General features: G+C 69.1%; 1 protein-coding gene across 1 annotated transcript in view; it reads right to left on the bottom strand.

Annotated features, from left to right (window-relative positions):
* Positions 1 to 15,246, bottom strand: part of LOC140906204 (SCO-spondin-like) — a 123,038-nt gene that overhangs the window by 38,718 nt on the left and 69,074 nt on the right. Inside the window, exons 58-71 of the mRNA XM_073329696.1 lie at positions 14,915 to 15,044; positions 13,316 to 13,441; positions 12,481 to 12,572; positions 11,906 to 12,088; positions 11,110 to 11,274; positions 9,527 to 9,779; positions 9,285 to 9,331; positions 8,790 to 8,960; positions 7,757 to 7,891; positions 5,098 to 5,243; positions 3,461 to 3,555; positions 3,322 to 3,374; positions 2,563 to 2,733; positions 632 to 711 (exon numbers count right to left, since the gene is read on the bottom strand). Of these exons, the coding sequence (XP_073185797.1) occupies positions 632 to 711; positions 2,563 to 2,733; positions 3,322 to 3,374; positions 3,461 to 3,555; positions 5,098 to 5,243; positions 7,757 to 7,891; positions 8,790 to 8,960; positions 9,285 to 9,331; positions 9,527 to 9,779; positions 11,110 to 11,274; positions 11,906 to 12,088; positions 12,481 to 12,572; positions 13,316 to 13,441; positions 14,915 to 15,044 (1,847 nt within the window). The remainder of the gene's footprint in view (positions 1 to 631; positions 712 to 2,562; positions 2,734 to 3,321; positions 3,375 to 3,460; positions 3,556 to 5,097; positions 5,244 to 7,756; positions 7,892 to 8,789; positions 8,961 to 9,284; positions 9,332 to 9,526; positions 9,780 to 11,109; positions 11,275 to 11,905; positions 12,089 to 12,480; positions 12,573 to 13,315; positions 13,442 to 14,914; positions 15,045 to 15,246) is intronic.

The following is a 15,246-nucleotide window of genomic DNA, read 5'->3' as shown; positions in this document are numbered from 1 at the left end:
TTTAGACCATGTTCCTGTCGTCTAATAAACCTTCTGTTTTACTGGCTGGCTGAGAGTCCCGTCTGACTGCGGAGTTGGGGGGCAGGACCCTCTGGCCTCCCCAGGTCCCCGCCTGGGCGGACTCGCTGTGGGAAGCGCACGGAGGGGCAGAGGAGGCTGAAGGCTCCGAGGTCAGAGCCAGGAAGGTGGAAGCCGGGTGAGCTGTGTGTCCTGCAGACAGGATGCTCAGAGAGGAGACTTCCCCAGAGTCCTGCCTGGCTTCGTGGGGAGCAGTTCCAGAGCATCGCCCGGGGACTCCGTGACAGGGAGGGGGACGAGGATACACACAGGCTGGATTCCCAGACCCCTTGGCCGGAGCAGGTGGCAACACCCCTATCGCTGCCCAGTCCGCCCCTCAGCCTCACCCACTGGGGGGCAGGGCCCTGTGGGGAGTGCGGGGGGAATGGAGGGACCACAGTGCCCTGGCAAAGCGGAGCAGCCTGGCTTGGCAGGGGAGAGGAGCCAGGTCTGGAGCAGGAGCTCTCCTCGCCCTACGGGACAGCAGCCCAGCCCAGCACCTGGCACCCAGGAATCCAGGGCCGGGGTGGGGCGGTCCCCTCGCTCCGGGGCCCAGGGGCGTTCGTTCCCTTACCGCGATGTCGTCGCAGGAACGGGGGCAGGAGGGGCCGCAGCGGCTGGCCATGGAGCCCTGCACGGTCGCGCAGTCCAGAGCTGGGGAGACGGGGAGAGGCCGGGGGTGAGGATGTGGCACGAAGAGCCTGGCACGCTCCAGTGGGCAGCACCTCGGCCCGGGCACCTCCCACAGCACAGACCTAGGTCAGCAGGGACGTGCTGTGGGGCACCAGCCACATCCCGCTCCCTACGGCCCCCGCCCCCTGCTGAGCCCCCGCCCCACTCCCCGCAGCCCCCACCCCCTGCCGAGCCCCCATCCAGCTCCCTGCAGCCCCCACCCCCTGCCGAGCCCCCACCCTGCTCCCCACAGCCCCCACCCCCTGCCGAGCCCCCACCCTGCTCCCCACAGCCCAGCGCCCCCTGCCGAGTCCCCGTCCAGCTCCCCACGGCCCCCCACCCCCTGCCGAGCCCCCGCCCCGCTCTCCACAGCCCCCACCCCCTGCCGAGCCCCCACCCTGCTCTCCACAGCCCCCACCCCCTGCCGAGCCCCCACCCTGCTCCCCATGGCCCCCATCCCCTGCTGATCCCCCACCCCACTCCCCGCAGCTCCCGCCACATCCCCGCAGCCCCCGCCCCGCTCCCCGCAGCCCAGCACCCCACAGCACCATGCTAGGGCATTGGGGCCCCCTAGTGAGGCACCCCCATTTGCTGAAGCCCCAGGGGGCTGTGGTGCTTGTATAGAGCTTCCCCTGTTGTCTCACCCCTTAGCCATGGGAGGGGTCCGGGGGTTCCCCCACAGGGATAGCTGCCCTCCCCCATGGCACGCTCCGGTGGGGCTGCCTGCTCTCGGATCCGCCCCCCACGTACCTGGGCACTGCCCCGGGCGGCAGGCCTCCACCTGGGCGGGGGGCCCCTCGCAGTAGTCGCCGTGGCCCAGCGGGGCGGGGCTGTCGCAGGCTCGGGCCCGGCTCCGCAGCCCTTCCCCGCAGCTCTTGGTGCACTCGGTCCAGGGGCTCCACTCACTCCAGCCGCCGTCCCCTGGGGCAGAGCCGGGGGTGTCAGGCCCCCTGCCCCCCCTGGCCTGGGGCCCCCCTGTGTGTCTGGGGAAAGCCTCACTCCTCACCCAGCCTCCGTCCCCCCGGCCAGGGTCCCCCAGCACTGGGCACATGTCACCAGCCCCCAGCCCCACCCCAGGGGGCTGCTGGGGATGTGCAGGCCGCTTGCAGCCCCCCAGGGCCATTCCCAGCCCCTCCTCCCAGGCTGGCAGCAGCAGGTACGGCAGAGCGAGCAGTGCAGAGACCCTGGGGTCGCTCCTGGCACCGGGACACGCCCGCGGGGTCAGATGGAGCAGGGTCTTGTGCTGCCAGGCCTGGCTGCAAGGGGGGGGGGCTCTCCCGGGGCGGGCGGGGGCACACTCACTGGAGGGGGGGCTCTCCCGGGGCGGGCGGGGCACACTCACTGGAGCGGGGCGGGGGGCTCTCCTGGGGTGGGCGGGGCACACTCACTGGAGGGGGGGCTCTCCCGGGGCGGGTGGGGCACACTCACTGGAGCGGGGCGGGGGGCTCTCCCAGGATGGGTGGGGGCACACTCACTGGAGCAGGGCGGGGAGCTCTCCTGGGGTGGGCGGGGCACACTCACTGGAGCGGAGGGGCTCTCCCGGGGTGGGCGGGGCACACTCACTGGAGCGGGGCGGGGGGCTCTCCCGGGGCGGGCGGGGCACACTCACTGGAGCAGGGCGGGGGCTCTCCTGGGGTGGGAGGGGGCACACTCACTAGAGCAGGGCGGGGGCTCTCCCAGGGTCGGCAGGGGCACACTCACTGGAGCGGGTGGGCTCTCCCGGGACGGGCGGGGGCACACTCACTGGAGCAGGGGGGGCTCTCCTGGGACGGGTGGGGGCACACTCACTGGAGCAGGGGGGGGCTCTCCCGGGGTGGGCGGGGGCACACTCACTGGAGCAGGGCTGGACGTGGCAGGGCTGCTCCTCTCGCTCTGGCCCCCGGCAGGGCAGTCTGGACCCAGACGGGGGGGGGGCCGTGCAGAACCGGTACCGGTTCTGGAGCCCCAGCCCGCAGGAGGCTGAACACTCGCTCCAGGGCGTCCAGTCTGACCAGCTGCCGCTCACTGCCCGGGAGGAAACAGGGGCTGTCAGAGGCTGCCCCATGCCCCAGAGCGTGCCAAGCCAACAGGCCCCTGGACACTGCCAGCCCCCCACTGCTGCCCCCCCCCCCGTGAGGCCAAGCCCTGGCCTGAAGCCTGGGACACGCAGCCCGCAGCGGGGTTGGCCTTGAGCTGCCGGCCATGGGGAGCAGCGCTGGGAATGGGGCCAGCCCCTCGGTGGTCTCATGCCATTATGGGCTCCAGCCACCCACCGCTCCATGACGTGGAGGGGCTGGGGGCTCTGGGTGAGACGCCAACAGGCAACGTGCCACCCATCCCCACTGTCACCGGGACTGTCAGGGTCTCCATGCGGGAGCCCAGTGGGCCTCAGCGTGGCAGGGACCGGCAGGCCAGGGGCTCAGCAGGGCTCGCGGGAGGATCGGGGCAAGGGGCGTTCTGGTGTCACTCAGGAGATGGCTCAGGCTGTCAGCTGGACGCTGGGGTGGGGCCTCACGGGGCAGGTCCGGTTCCCGCCTCTTGGACTGGTTTCCCTGGCCGGGGGCCGGGTCAGCGGCCAGCGCTGCGCTCCCCAGCCCTAGCGCCAGCTCTCACCGTCCCCACAGGCCACCCGGGAGCAGTTGGAGATCCGGCCGGCCTCACAGGAGCTGGGCAGGGGAGAGAGCAAGCGGTTAGAGCCGAAGCACCGAGGAAGCGGCCCGGGAAGGGGGCAGCGTTGCAGAAGGGCACTGACCAGTTCTCACAGCCCTTGGGCACCACGTCTCCCGGGGCGTAGAGCACTCCGCCCTCGGCACAGGGGCACTCCCACTCCGCCACGCACAGGTTATTCTGGAAGCAGACGGCACAGCACAGAGCTTGCTTTCAGTGTGGCTTGTGAGAGCTCCCACAGGCATGCTCAGACCGAAACGGGACCCGCGGCTGGGACGACGGGCGCACAGTTAGTTGAGAGACCGGCCTGAGAGCAGCTAGCAAAGGTTCAGGGTCACACAGGGAGGGCGCAGGGGTCAGTCCTGGGACCAGGACCAGACAATACTCTCATTAGTGACTTGGATAAGGGAGAGGAGAGGATGCTATACCATGTCCAGATGAGGCCCGGCTGGGAGGGGCCGCAGCCGCTCCGGAGGACAGGGTTAGAATTCAAAGTGATCTTGACCAAATAGAGAATTGGTCTGAGATCAACAAACTGAAATTCAATAAAGACAAGTGCAAATTACTGCACCTAGGAAAGAAAAGTTAAAATCCACAGCTATCCCATGGGTGGCCGTGCTGCTGGAGAGGAGCTGGGGGCTAGAGTGGCTCACCAGTGCGACCCAGGTGTGAACCGGGCTAATCTCACTCCGGGTGTATGCACAGGAGTGTGGTATGTGACACGGGAGGTCATGGGTCCCATTCTAGACACCGCAGGTCAGGAAAGATGTGGCCAAATTGCAGAGTTGAGAGGAGAGGACAACACTGATTGAAGGTTTAGCAAACCTGAGCTGTGAGGGGTCAAGTCCTGGGAACAGAAGCCTGAGGGGGAAGCTGATCAGAGCCTGGGGTGGCGGGGGGAGGCAGGAAGGGGGGTTGGTTACAAAGAGGACGGTTCCCCTGCCTGCTGGAGGCAGGACAAGCAGCAATGGGTCCATCTGCAGCAAGGGGGAGTTGGGCTCCACGCTGGCGAATCGTTCTAGCTCTCAGGGGAGCTCGGCTCTGGACCAGGCACCCAAGGGTGGATGTGGGATCCCCGTCACTGGAGGTGTTCAAGAACAGGCTGGACGCTCCCGTCAGGGCTGGGCTAGGGTTACTTGGTCCTGCCCCAGTGCAAGGGGCTGGACGTGGTGACCTCTTGAGGTCCCTTCCAGGCAGGGGTGGGCATGCTTGGGCATGGGCCCCCCAATAATTGTCAGGCATGGAACTCCTGCAGCCCCAGGGCCGCGGGGAGGAGAGCGAGCTCCTGCCGGAGCCAGGACAGGGCACAGAACATGGCCCCCCAACCCCTCATGGCGTCACAGTTAAATTTCGGCACACACCCCTACTTTCAGTCCGACATTTCTAGGCTCCTTCGAAGAGCCCCAGCGCCAGCCAGGGCCGGGGGCCCCACAGCTCCCAGCCCTGACAGGTAACCCTGGTCCCAACACTCCCCCCTCCCCGGCTCCGTTCCACTCCGGTCCCTCCAGGGGACTTTCCTGGCAGGGGAAGGTGTCACGCTGGCAGTGTCTGGCCTATCCACGGAGCGCCAGCTTCCCCTCACCCTGCCTTGCCCCGTGGGAGCCGCTCTTGGGGCAGGAGTCCACGGCCTGTCCGGGCCCCCCCAGCTCTGTGCAGGGCCAGGTGCCCGCAGCTGGGCAGGCCTGGGGAGGCGGAGCTAGGGTGCGGGGGGCTCTCACTCACCAGCAGGACGGTGCTGGGGGGGCAGTAACAGCCAGCGTGGCAGGGCCTGTCAGCAGGGGGCTCCGTGCCCAGCTCCGCGCAGGAGGCCGGCGCGTCAGCGCATTCCTGCCACAGCTTCCCCTCTGGGCAGACGCCGGGCACCTCACCTGGGCACAGGGCGACAGCGGGAGGTAGAGGCAGAGAGGCACAGCAGGGAGAGCGGGGAGCCCACCGGCCCCTGGCCCCGGGGTCAGCACTGCCTGAGGGGAGAGCACCCCCCACTGAACCCCCCGCAGCAGCTGGTTCCTTGGTGCCGCCTACCGACTCCTTCTATCAGCCAGGTCCCTTGGTCCCCCCCATCAGCTGGTTTCCTTGGCGCCCTCCACCAGCCCCCCATCCCCGCAGCAGCTGGTGCCCATGGGAGGTCTCCCACCCCAGAACTAACCAGAGCCACCCCTGCCCGTTTCCAGCCTGTCATCCTGTGCTGCACTGGATCATAAACTCTGTGGCCGGAAGGGACTGTTATGAGCATCTCGTCTGACCCAGAGAGAGCACTGGGATGAAGCGGGATTTTTTTGTAATATTTTATATTAATCCCATGTGTGCCTCGGTTTCCCCTATACTGTGCCCGGCTGCCCAGCGTGGGGAAAAGGACGACGTTTGCTGCCAGGGTATGACGAAGCAGGGGGTTTTCTTGTTTTCAGTGGTTTGCATGCAGAGGGGGTGGGACTCAGTTTCCCTGGGTGTTACTGGTTTAACGAGGTGGTGGGAGAGGGAGTTTGTGGTTACAGAGGGCCAGCGAATGGCCTGGAGAATGGGTAGCCCAGCACGACTGGTGACCTGGTGACCGGGAGGCCCAGCTCAGGAGTCACAGCTGGGTCTGGCCAGTGCAGGGACAAAGGGCTGCGGAGAGAGGACCCTGGTGACCTGCCCCCTGGTGACCTGCCCAGCCGGTTCCAGTCAAAGGGAGGAGAGGCAGAGAGGAGACCCAGGCAGCCTGTTGACCTGGGACAGAAGGCAAAGGACCGAGGTGGGGCTTGGGGGCAGGTGATATCAGATGCCCATCTGGAAGTGGGGGCTCTGGGCTGGGAGGGGAGAGCAGCTAGGGCCCCCCTGGATGAGGGACAGACCTAGATGTGCTGTGCTGAGGGAGGCCAGGCCTGAGGCCTGGAGAGTTTCCTGGGCTGGGTTCAGATGCTCAATAAATCCTCCTGTGTTACGCTGGCTGAGAGTCTCTCCAGTCTAGAGATCGGGGGGATTGCTCCCTCTGGGAGTGGAGGCCCCGGGGGTCCAGGGCGAGTGGACTCCCTGAGGGGGCCCACGGCGAGAGACGGGTGGGCTGGAGGCTCAGAGGTGCAGTCCCAGGAGGCGGAGGGGTCTACAGCTTAACCCGCGAGAGAGGGTGGCCTTTTGAGAAGGGCTGTCGCACTGAAGGGGGCTCCCCCAAGGACCGTACGGAGCCGAGAGACAACACAAGTCCTGGGAGTCCGTGATACAGGGCAGGCTAAGAGATGGGGGGTGGTCGCCGAGCAGGCTGAGCCGACTGGACGAGCCCTGACAAAGGACTGGCCGAGGCCGACCCAGACCAATGGAAAACCTGAGCAGACAACGGCAGCCCCAGCCCCCGGATGTGGGCACCCAGCGGCCAGAGCGAGGAGGATTCCCTGCCCCGTGGCAGAGCCAAGGGCTGGGAGGTGCACTGCCTTGTCTGGCCCCTGGGCCGCCCCGGGCACCCCGTCCCAGAGACCAGGGCCCAGCTGGCAGGAACCAGTGAAAGGCGACGAGAACGCTCACGGGCCTGGAAAACTCCGCGAGGGAAGACTGGAGCGACGGCGGAGGGGATGGAGCAGAGGGGCCGTGAGACAAATCTGTACAATGAAGAGCGAAAAGGTCGGGGAGGTAGGATCTCTTACTGCACCAGCTTCTGTCGGGGAGAGTCTTCCAGCCACACACAGCTCTGGGTGGGGCTCCAAAGCTTGTCTCTCACCAGCAGAAGCTGGGCCAGTAAAAGCTGTTACCTGCCCCACCTTGTCTCTCTCAGAGCCTGGGACTCACCCGGCTACCCCTACACTGCATATAAAACAGCAGCTCAGCTAGGGAGGGCTGCCTGGGGGCGTCTGTTCCCCCTGACTCCTAGCACAGGAACAGGGGACATCCCATTACATGAAATTCAGAACTGATCAGAGGAAATGCTTTTTTCCGCAACACATGATTAGCATGTGGAACTCATTGCCACATGAAATCCCCGAGGCCAAGAGCTTAGCCAGATTCGGGAGGGGCTGGCCATTGTGATGGATAACAAAAACAGTCAGGGTTATTGCAATGATAACACGCTTTGGGGAAGGGAAATGAAACCTGCTGCTTCACGCTGCAGCCAATCTCTAGCTATCACAAACAGGGGTGCGATTATCCCCATCCGCTATCAGGGGGTTCTTACACCTCCCTCTGGCCCCTGGCAGGGCCGGGGCCGGGCTGGGGGGCCCCCGGGCTGACTCAGTCTGTCCGGCCGTATGGTCCCAGGGCACTCTGGCTGCAGCTCTGTGTACGGCCGTCAGGGCGGGAGCGGGGAGCCCGGCCCCAGAGGACGTGGGCCCGGGGCTGGACAGCCCTCCTTAGCTCAGGCTGCAGCCCCATGCCCAGGGAGCCTGTGGGCCAGCTGGCCGGACGGACAGTGTCTCACCGGCGCAGGGGTGGAGGTTGCAGGTGGTGAACTCGATCCGGTGCAGGACGGTGCTGCCCCGTGTGCGGTTCTGATAGCCGCCCCCGCAGGGCACGGAGCACTCCGACCAGGGACCCCACTCTGCCCCGGAGCCTGCTGGAGAGAGGGGGCAGCTCAGGCACACGCACCGGAGACCTCCCGACCCCAGAGACCCCGTCTCACAGGGCTAGAGACCCCAGGAGCCACCCCCTGCCTCAGAGACCCCACCCCACAGGGCCAGTGACCCAGGAGCTAACCCCTGCCCCAGAGACCCCACCCCCCAGGGCCAGTGACCCAGGAGCGGCAGAGACCCCACCCCACAGGGCCTGAGACCCCAGGAGCCATCCCCTGCTCCAGAGACCCCATCCCACAGGGACAGAGACCCCAGGAGCCATTCCCTGCTCCAGAGACCCCACCAACAGGGCCAGAGACCGCAGGAGCCATCCCCTGCCCCAGAGACCCCATCCCACAGGGACAGAGACCCCAGGAGCCATCCCCTGCCCCAGAGACCCCATCCCACAGGGTCTGAGACCCCAGGGGATACCCCCTACCCCACAGGGCCAGAGATCCCAGGAGCCATCCCCTGCCCCAGAGACCCCATCTCCCAGGGCCAGAGACCCCAGGAGCCATCCCCTGTCCCAGAGACCCAGCCCCACAGGGCCAGAGACCCCTGGAGACTCCCGACTGCCTGAGAGACCCCACCTCACAGGCCCAATGACCCAGGAGTGCCCCCAGGCTCCACAGTGTCACCGACCCCAGGAGCCACCAGGCCCCAGTGACCCTGAGCCCTCCTAGGGCAGGCGAAGTGGGGAGGCTTCGCGGGCTGCCAGGCTCCGGGGTGGGCACCACCCTGTGCCACGGCCCTCGCTGTGGCTCCAGCCCCGGGGCCCCCCCAGGCACAGGCCCCCAGAGCAGGGCTGTGCCCAGACAGCTGCAGCGGAGCACCCCAGCCCCCTGCCCTGGGGAAGTCCCTTCCGGCCCCGGGCCGGGGGCGGGGAGCCACTGGCCGACTCACCCCTGCAGGGCTGCAGGCTGCAGAACTCGATCTCCACGCCGGGGCCCTGGCAGTCGCGGCCCCCGAAGGCGGCGGGCGGATCGGAACCAGAGCGGTAACGCCGCCGGGTGCCCACGTTGCAGCTGCGGCTGCAGGAGCTCCACTCGGTCCAGCCGCTCCAGCCGCAGTGCACTGGGGAGACGGCAGGGTTAGGCCCCCGTGGGCACCGCAGCCCTGCCCACGCAAAGCCCTGGGGGCCCCATCCCTACCTTTATCCCGGGCTGGTGGGGACCGTCCTGCCCTGGCCCACCCCGCAGAGCCCCTAGCGTCCCTCAGTCTCAGTCGCTGCCCACCCTGGGGGCAGGTCTGTGAGGGGCCCTGCCTGCTGGGGACGGGCCTGAGACCCGCCCTCCTTTCCCCGGGGCTGTGGGCAGGCCTGGCCATAGCCTGTGCCCCACCCAGCCCCTGGTGCTCGCAGAGCCAGCGTGGGCAGGGCCTGGCGGGGGGCCGCGTTACCTGGGCAGGGCTCCGTGTCGCACACCATCTCCCCGGCCACGCAGGTGCTGCAAGGGAGACAGGGAGAGGCTCAGGGTGGCGACCCGCAGAGCCCGCCCCAGACCCGGCCGCAGCAGGCCCCGGGGCGCCCCTGGCAGGCGGGCTGCAGGAGGGACCCCGGAGCAGGCGCAGGGCTCGTGCCCAGTGTGGGGAGTGGCTGCCCTGAGCAGCAGGGCCTGGCCTCCCGGACGCCGGCGCCGTACCAGTTGTTGCAGGCGTCGCGGGGGGCGGTGTCGCCCGGCTGGTAGAGCGCCCCCCGGTGGTAGCACGGGCACCGGCTCCGCGGCACACAGCTGTCGTTCTGCAGGAAGAGGCCATCGGGGCAGTAACAGCCCTGGTAGCAGTGGGTGGCACACTCCACGCCGGCACCCTGGTCCATGCAGAGCCGCGGGCAGGCGCCCCCTGCTCGTCGGCACTCCTCAGCCGTCTGGTAGATCATGGGCGCGGGGCACAGTGCTGCGAGGAGAGAGGGGGTGAGACAGAGCCGTGGCGGGGCCCCAGGGGCTCTCGCCACGGGGGGGCAGGTGGTGGGCCCTGGCAGGCAGCCGGGGTGGCGGGCAGGAGAGAGACCCCCAGGTAACAGCCCCATTGGGGTCAGCTGTCACGGAGTCCCCGGGCGATGCTCTGGATCTGCTCCCTACGAAGCCAGGCAGGACTCTGGGGAAGTCTCCCTTCTGTGAGCAGCCTGTCTGCAGGACACACAGCTCCCCCGGCTCCCACCTTCCTGGGTCTGACCTCGGAGCATTCAGCCTCCTCTGCCCCTCCGTGCGCTTCCCACAGCGAGTCTGCCCAGGCGGGGTCCTGGGGAAGCCAGAGGGTCCTGCCCCCCAACTCCGCCGTCAGACGGGACTCTCAGCCAGCCAGTAAAACAGAAGGTTTATTAGACGACAGGAACATGGTCTAACACAGAGCTTGTAGGTGCAGAGAACCGGACCCCTCAGCTGCGTCCATTTTAGGGGCCAGTGAGCCAGACAATCACGTCTGCCCTTCACTCCATGTCCCAGCCAGCCCCAAACTGACTCCCCCTCCAGCCCCTCCTCCTCTGGGCTTTGTCCCTTTCCCGGGCCAGGAGGGCACCTGATTCCTTTGTTCTCCAACCCTTCGGCTCTCACCTTGCAGGGGGGGGGGGGGGGGGGGAAGGGCCCAGGCCATCAGTTGCCAGGAAACGGGGTGTCGGCCATTCTCTGTTTCCAGACCCCTGCACACACCTGCCCTCTAGGGCTCTGCAATGATCATACACCCTTACCCCACCCCCTAGATACTTAAGAACTGCACAGGGGAAACTGAGGCACCCCCACACTAGTCAGAGGAAACATTAAGAACAGTCCCACTTCGTCACATCAGCTCCCCCCATCACCATCCTGTCCCGTGGCAGGGCTCTCGCACCCCATCGCTCGGCAGCACACCATGCCCTGGACCAATCAGAGTGAGCCCCCCGCTCTGCCCCTTTTCAGAGCCTAGTGTCCTGGCCCACTAGCATAAGCCCCATGCCCGGTACCTCGGCAGGGCCCCGTGCCCAGCCCCTGGGGTGAGGCCCCCCCCGTACCTCGGCAGGGCCCCGTGCCCAGCCCCTGGGGTGAGGCCCCCCCCCTGTACCTCGGCAGGGCCCCGTGCCCAGCCTCTTGGGAGAGGCCCCCCCCCGTACCTCGGCAGGGCCCCGTGCCCAGCCCCTGGGGTGAGGCCCCCCCGCACCTCGGCAGGGCCCCGTGCCCAGCCCCTGGGGTGAGGCCCCCCCGCACCTTGGCAGGGCCCCGTGCCCAGCCCCTGGGGTGAGGCCCCCCCGCACCTCGGCAGGGCTGGCTGTCGCAGTCCCGGGTCTGGACGAGGGGCCCCGTGCACTCGGGCCCTCCGTAGGCCGGGTTGGAGCAGGTGCGGCTGCGGGTCTGGACGCCGGAGTCGCACGTAGCGGAGCATCGGGACCAGGCCGTCCAGGGGGTCCAGACGCCTCCCACTGCCAGGGGACATCAGAGGGCATGGCCTGACGAGCTCAGCAGGCCAGGAGCCGGGTCTGGGGGGTCCCCTCGGCACCATGCCGCTCCCCCAGAAGAGGGGCTCTGCCAAACCCACTGGGAACCTCCCAGCTGCCGCTCCTAGCCCTGTCCTGGCACCTGTTGCCCCAGCCCTGCCAGGGGCCTCGTGGGAGTCAGCCTGGATGCCACCCCCAACTGGGGAACCCCGGCCATCCTTGGGGAATGCCCCCCCCACCGACATAACCCTCCCTCCTCATTGCACACACTAGAACCCCACCCATGGATCCCCGTCCCTCCTCACGGGCTGCCCCCACCAAAGCAGCCCCTCCATCCTTGTGGTCTAGAACCCCGCCCATGGATCCCCCTCCTTCCTCAGAGCCTAGAACCCTGCCCATGGATCCCCCTCCTTCCTCAGAGCCTAGAACCCCACCCATGGATCCCCCTCCATCCTTGTGGTCTAGAACCCCGCCCATGGATCCCCCTCCTTCCTCAGAGCCTAGAACCCCGCCCATGGATCCCCCACCCTCCTCGAGGGCTGCCCCCACAAGCCCCCTTAGACACTGCTATGGCCCTTTGTCTCCCGTCCATCCCTCCCTCCAGCTGGGCTCTCACCGGGGCAGGGCGGTGTGTCACACTGCTCCTCCTGCACGGGTGCCCCCTGGCATCGCCCAGCGCCCTCCCCGGTGTCGTTGCAGTGACGGAACCGCTTCCTCACGCCGACATGGTCCACATCGTAGAAGCAGGTCTTGGAGCAGGGGGACCAGGGCGTCCAGTCGCTCCAGGGGCCGGTGGGCTCTGGGGATCACGGGGGGATGGGGTGGGGGACAGGGCTGATCAGCACTGCCCGGCTGTGACATCAGGGGGGCTATGGACAAACCCCAGGGACGGGCCCCCGGGCTCAGGCTCTGGCGCCCGAGGACAGGGAGGACAGCGGTGCCCCAGGCCAGGGCGGAGGGCCAGGCAGGGCATGTTCTGTTCTCAACTGGTGGCACAATGGGAGGATTGGGCCAGTTGTCATCTCCAACGCCAGCTGGCAGAGCTGCCCGGACGCCTGGGTTCCACGCCCAGGCTGCTCTGCACTACCCCAGAAGGAGTGCTGCCCTACGACCCAGGGCAACACGTGCCAGGACAGAGGGACCCTGTCCCCTCCCCGCAGGCTGCCCCGGGGCCGGGCGCGGTGTACGTACCGGAGACACAGGCCGTGTGGCACTCGCGGACTTGCTGTGCGTCCCCCTCGCACGGGGCTCCGCCGTTGGCAGGTGCCGGGTTGGTGGGGGATCTGGGGAGGTGGGGGCAGGTAGTTAGGGAGAGCGATCGCCAGGGGGCAGCACAGCTGGGTGCTGCACCACGGCAACACCTGCCACGGGTGCCAGGGCGCTGCAGCCCACGGCCCCCCGGCAACGCCACAGCGAGGGGGGACCCTGATTCTCCTCCTGCAGGATCCTGCTTCCCGGCAGCGGGGAGGCTGAGCGGGCATGTCGAGGCGCCCCCTGCCCACAGGGACCCCGTGCTGCCCGCAGGAATCGCTGCCCCCGTGCCAGGACACGGGGCCAACGAGAGAATTCGGGCGACACGGACGGGGCAGACCGGAGGGGACCGAGGGGTCACCGCTGAGTTTGAAATCCCCCCTGAAAGCCGGCACACCCCAGAGCACAGCGCCCCCTAGTGCTGCACTGGGGTCAGCACTGACTGAGGGGAGAGCGCCCCCTACTGAGCCCCCCTACACACAGCACCCCCTACTGAGCCCCGCCCCGCTCCCTGCTGCCCAGCGCTCCCACCAAGCCCCCGCCCTGCTCCCTCGCGCCCCCCATCCCAGCACTGCTTGTGACAGGAGACAGCCCCTGCCGAGCCCCTGCAGGACGGCACCCCTAGCATGGCACTCAGGCCAGCGCTCCCAGCGTGGGCCCTACTGAGTCCCTACTCCCAGCCCCGCAGTGTCTGGTTTTCTTGGGGGTCTCCTGCTGTGGGAGGGTCCCAGGGCGGTGCCCACCCGGCGGGGTCCATGCACTTCCCCCTCTGCACCTGAATCTCTCCCGCATGCCGACTCCGCAGCTGCGGTCGCAGGGTGTCCACGGGGACCAGGCCGACCAGCCGCAGTTAACGGGGCAGGCCAGGTCGTCGCATGTCACCACCCCGTCCAGGCACACGCTGGGGAGAGGAGACGCAGGGTCAGGGGGCCTGGGCCCAGGGCTCCCTGCCGCACGTGCGGCGCACTCAGTGGGGGCCGCAGGGCCATCGGCCGGCCGGGGCTGCCATGAGGCCTAGCACTGACCCACACTCCAGCAGCCCTGGGCACAGATGCTGCTGCCCGGCACTCGGCAGGGCCGGCCCCGCGCTGAGCCAGAGCCCAAGGGACAGTGCCAGGGAGCGCCACACAGAGCGACGGGGCAGGGCTGTTGGGGAGCACCCAGGGGTGTGTCTGGTGGGTGCAACATGCTGGGGGCAGGAGGGCTGCTGTGGGCACAGTGCCCAGGGCAGGCCAGGGGCAGGGCGTGCGGAGCGAGCCGAGGGGGAGGAGCCCAGGCCCCGTCAGGGCGGGCAGAGCATGGGGAGCGCGCGCAGGGCGTGCGGAGCGAGCCGAGGGGGAGGAGCCCAGGCCCCGTCAGGGCGGGCAGAGCGTGGGGAGCGCGCGCAGGGCGTGCGGAGCGAGCCGAGGGGGAGGAGCCCAGGCCCCGTCAGGGCGGGCAGAGCGTGGGGAGCGCGCGCAGGGCGTGCGGAGCGAGCCGAGGGCGAGGAGCCCAGGCCCCGTCAGGGCGGGCAGAGCGTGGGGAGCGCGCGCAGGGCGTGCGGAGCGAGCCGAGGGGGAGGAGCCCAGGCCCCGTCAGGGCGGGCAGAGCGTGGGGAGCGCGCGCAGGGCGTGCGGAGCGAGCCGAGGGGGAGGAGCCCAGGCCCCGTCAGGGCGGGCAGAGCGTGGGGAGCGGGCGCAGGGCGTGCGGAGCGAGCCGAGGGCGAGGAGCCCAGGCCCCGTCAGGGCGGGCAGAGCGTGGGGAGCGAGCCGAGGGCGAGGAGCCCAGGCCCCGTCAGGGCGGGCAGAGCGTGGGGAGCGGGCGCAGGGCGTGCGGAGCGAGCCGAGGGCGAGGAGCCCAGGCCCCGTCAGGGCGGGCAGAGCGTGGGGAGCGGGCGCAGGGCGTGCGGAGCGAGCCGAGGGCGAGGAGCCCAGGCCCCGTCAGGGCGGGCAGAGCGTGGGGAGCGGGCGCAGGGCGTGCGGAGCGAGCCGAGGGCGAGGAGCCCAGGCCCCGTCAGGGCGGGCAGAGCGTGGGGAGCGGGCGCAGGGCATGCGGAGCGAGCCGAGGGCGAGGAGCCCAGGCCCCGTCAGGGCGGGCAGAGCTTCAGGAGGGCGCGCAGGGCGTGCGGAGCGAGCCGAGGGGGAGGAGCCCAGGCCCCGTCAGGGCGGGCAGAGCGTGGGGAGCGGGCGCAGGGCGTGCGGAGCGAGCCGAGGGGGAGGAGCCCAGGCCCCGTCAGGGCGGGCAGAGCGTGGGGAGTGGGCGCAGGGCGAGCAGCGCCCCGATGCGGCAGCCTGGGGGCAGCAGGGCGCACGGGCAGGCGGGGGGCAGCGCAGGCAGGGCCGACGCCCGCGAGGGGCCGTCCGGGGGCCCCAGAGCCCAGCCCCCCGGCACTCACCACTGGCTGCAGTTGTCGTGCAGGAACATCTCCCCGGGGAGGCGCCGCTCCTGGCTGAAGTCACAGTGGCACTGGCTGACGTTCACGCAGCCGCCCTCCTGCAGGTAGAGTCCCGGCGGGCACCGGCAGCCTGCCAACGCCAGCCGGACGCAGTGAGGCCGGGGGGCGCGGGCCTGGTGGACCCTCGGCGCCCAGGGATCGGGTCACCCAGCAGGGACCCAGAGTCACCCGCCAGAGAGAAGCCCCAGGACTCCAGGCAGCGGGGCTGTGGGCTGGGCGCCGGTACACGGAGGGCACCCGAGGCCATCGCCTCCCAGGCCTGGGGGAGACTC

The sequence above is a fragment of the Lepidochelys kempii genome, chromosome 2 (assembly GCF_965140265.1).
Source record: "Lepidochelys kempii isolate rLepKem1 chromosome 2, rLepKem1.hap2, whole genome shotgun sequence".
NCBI classification, from domain to species: Eukaryota; Metazoa; Chordata; order Testudines; family Cheloniidae; genus Lepidochelys; species Lepidochelys kempii.
This window is presented reverse-complemented; position numbering and strand designations above follow the sequence as displayed.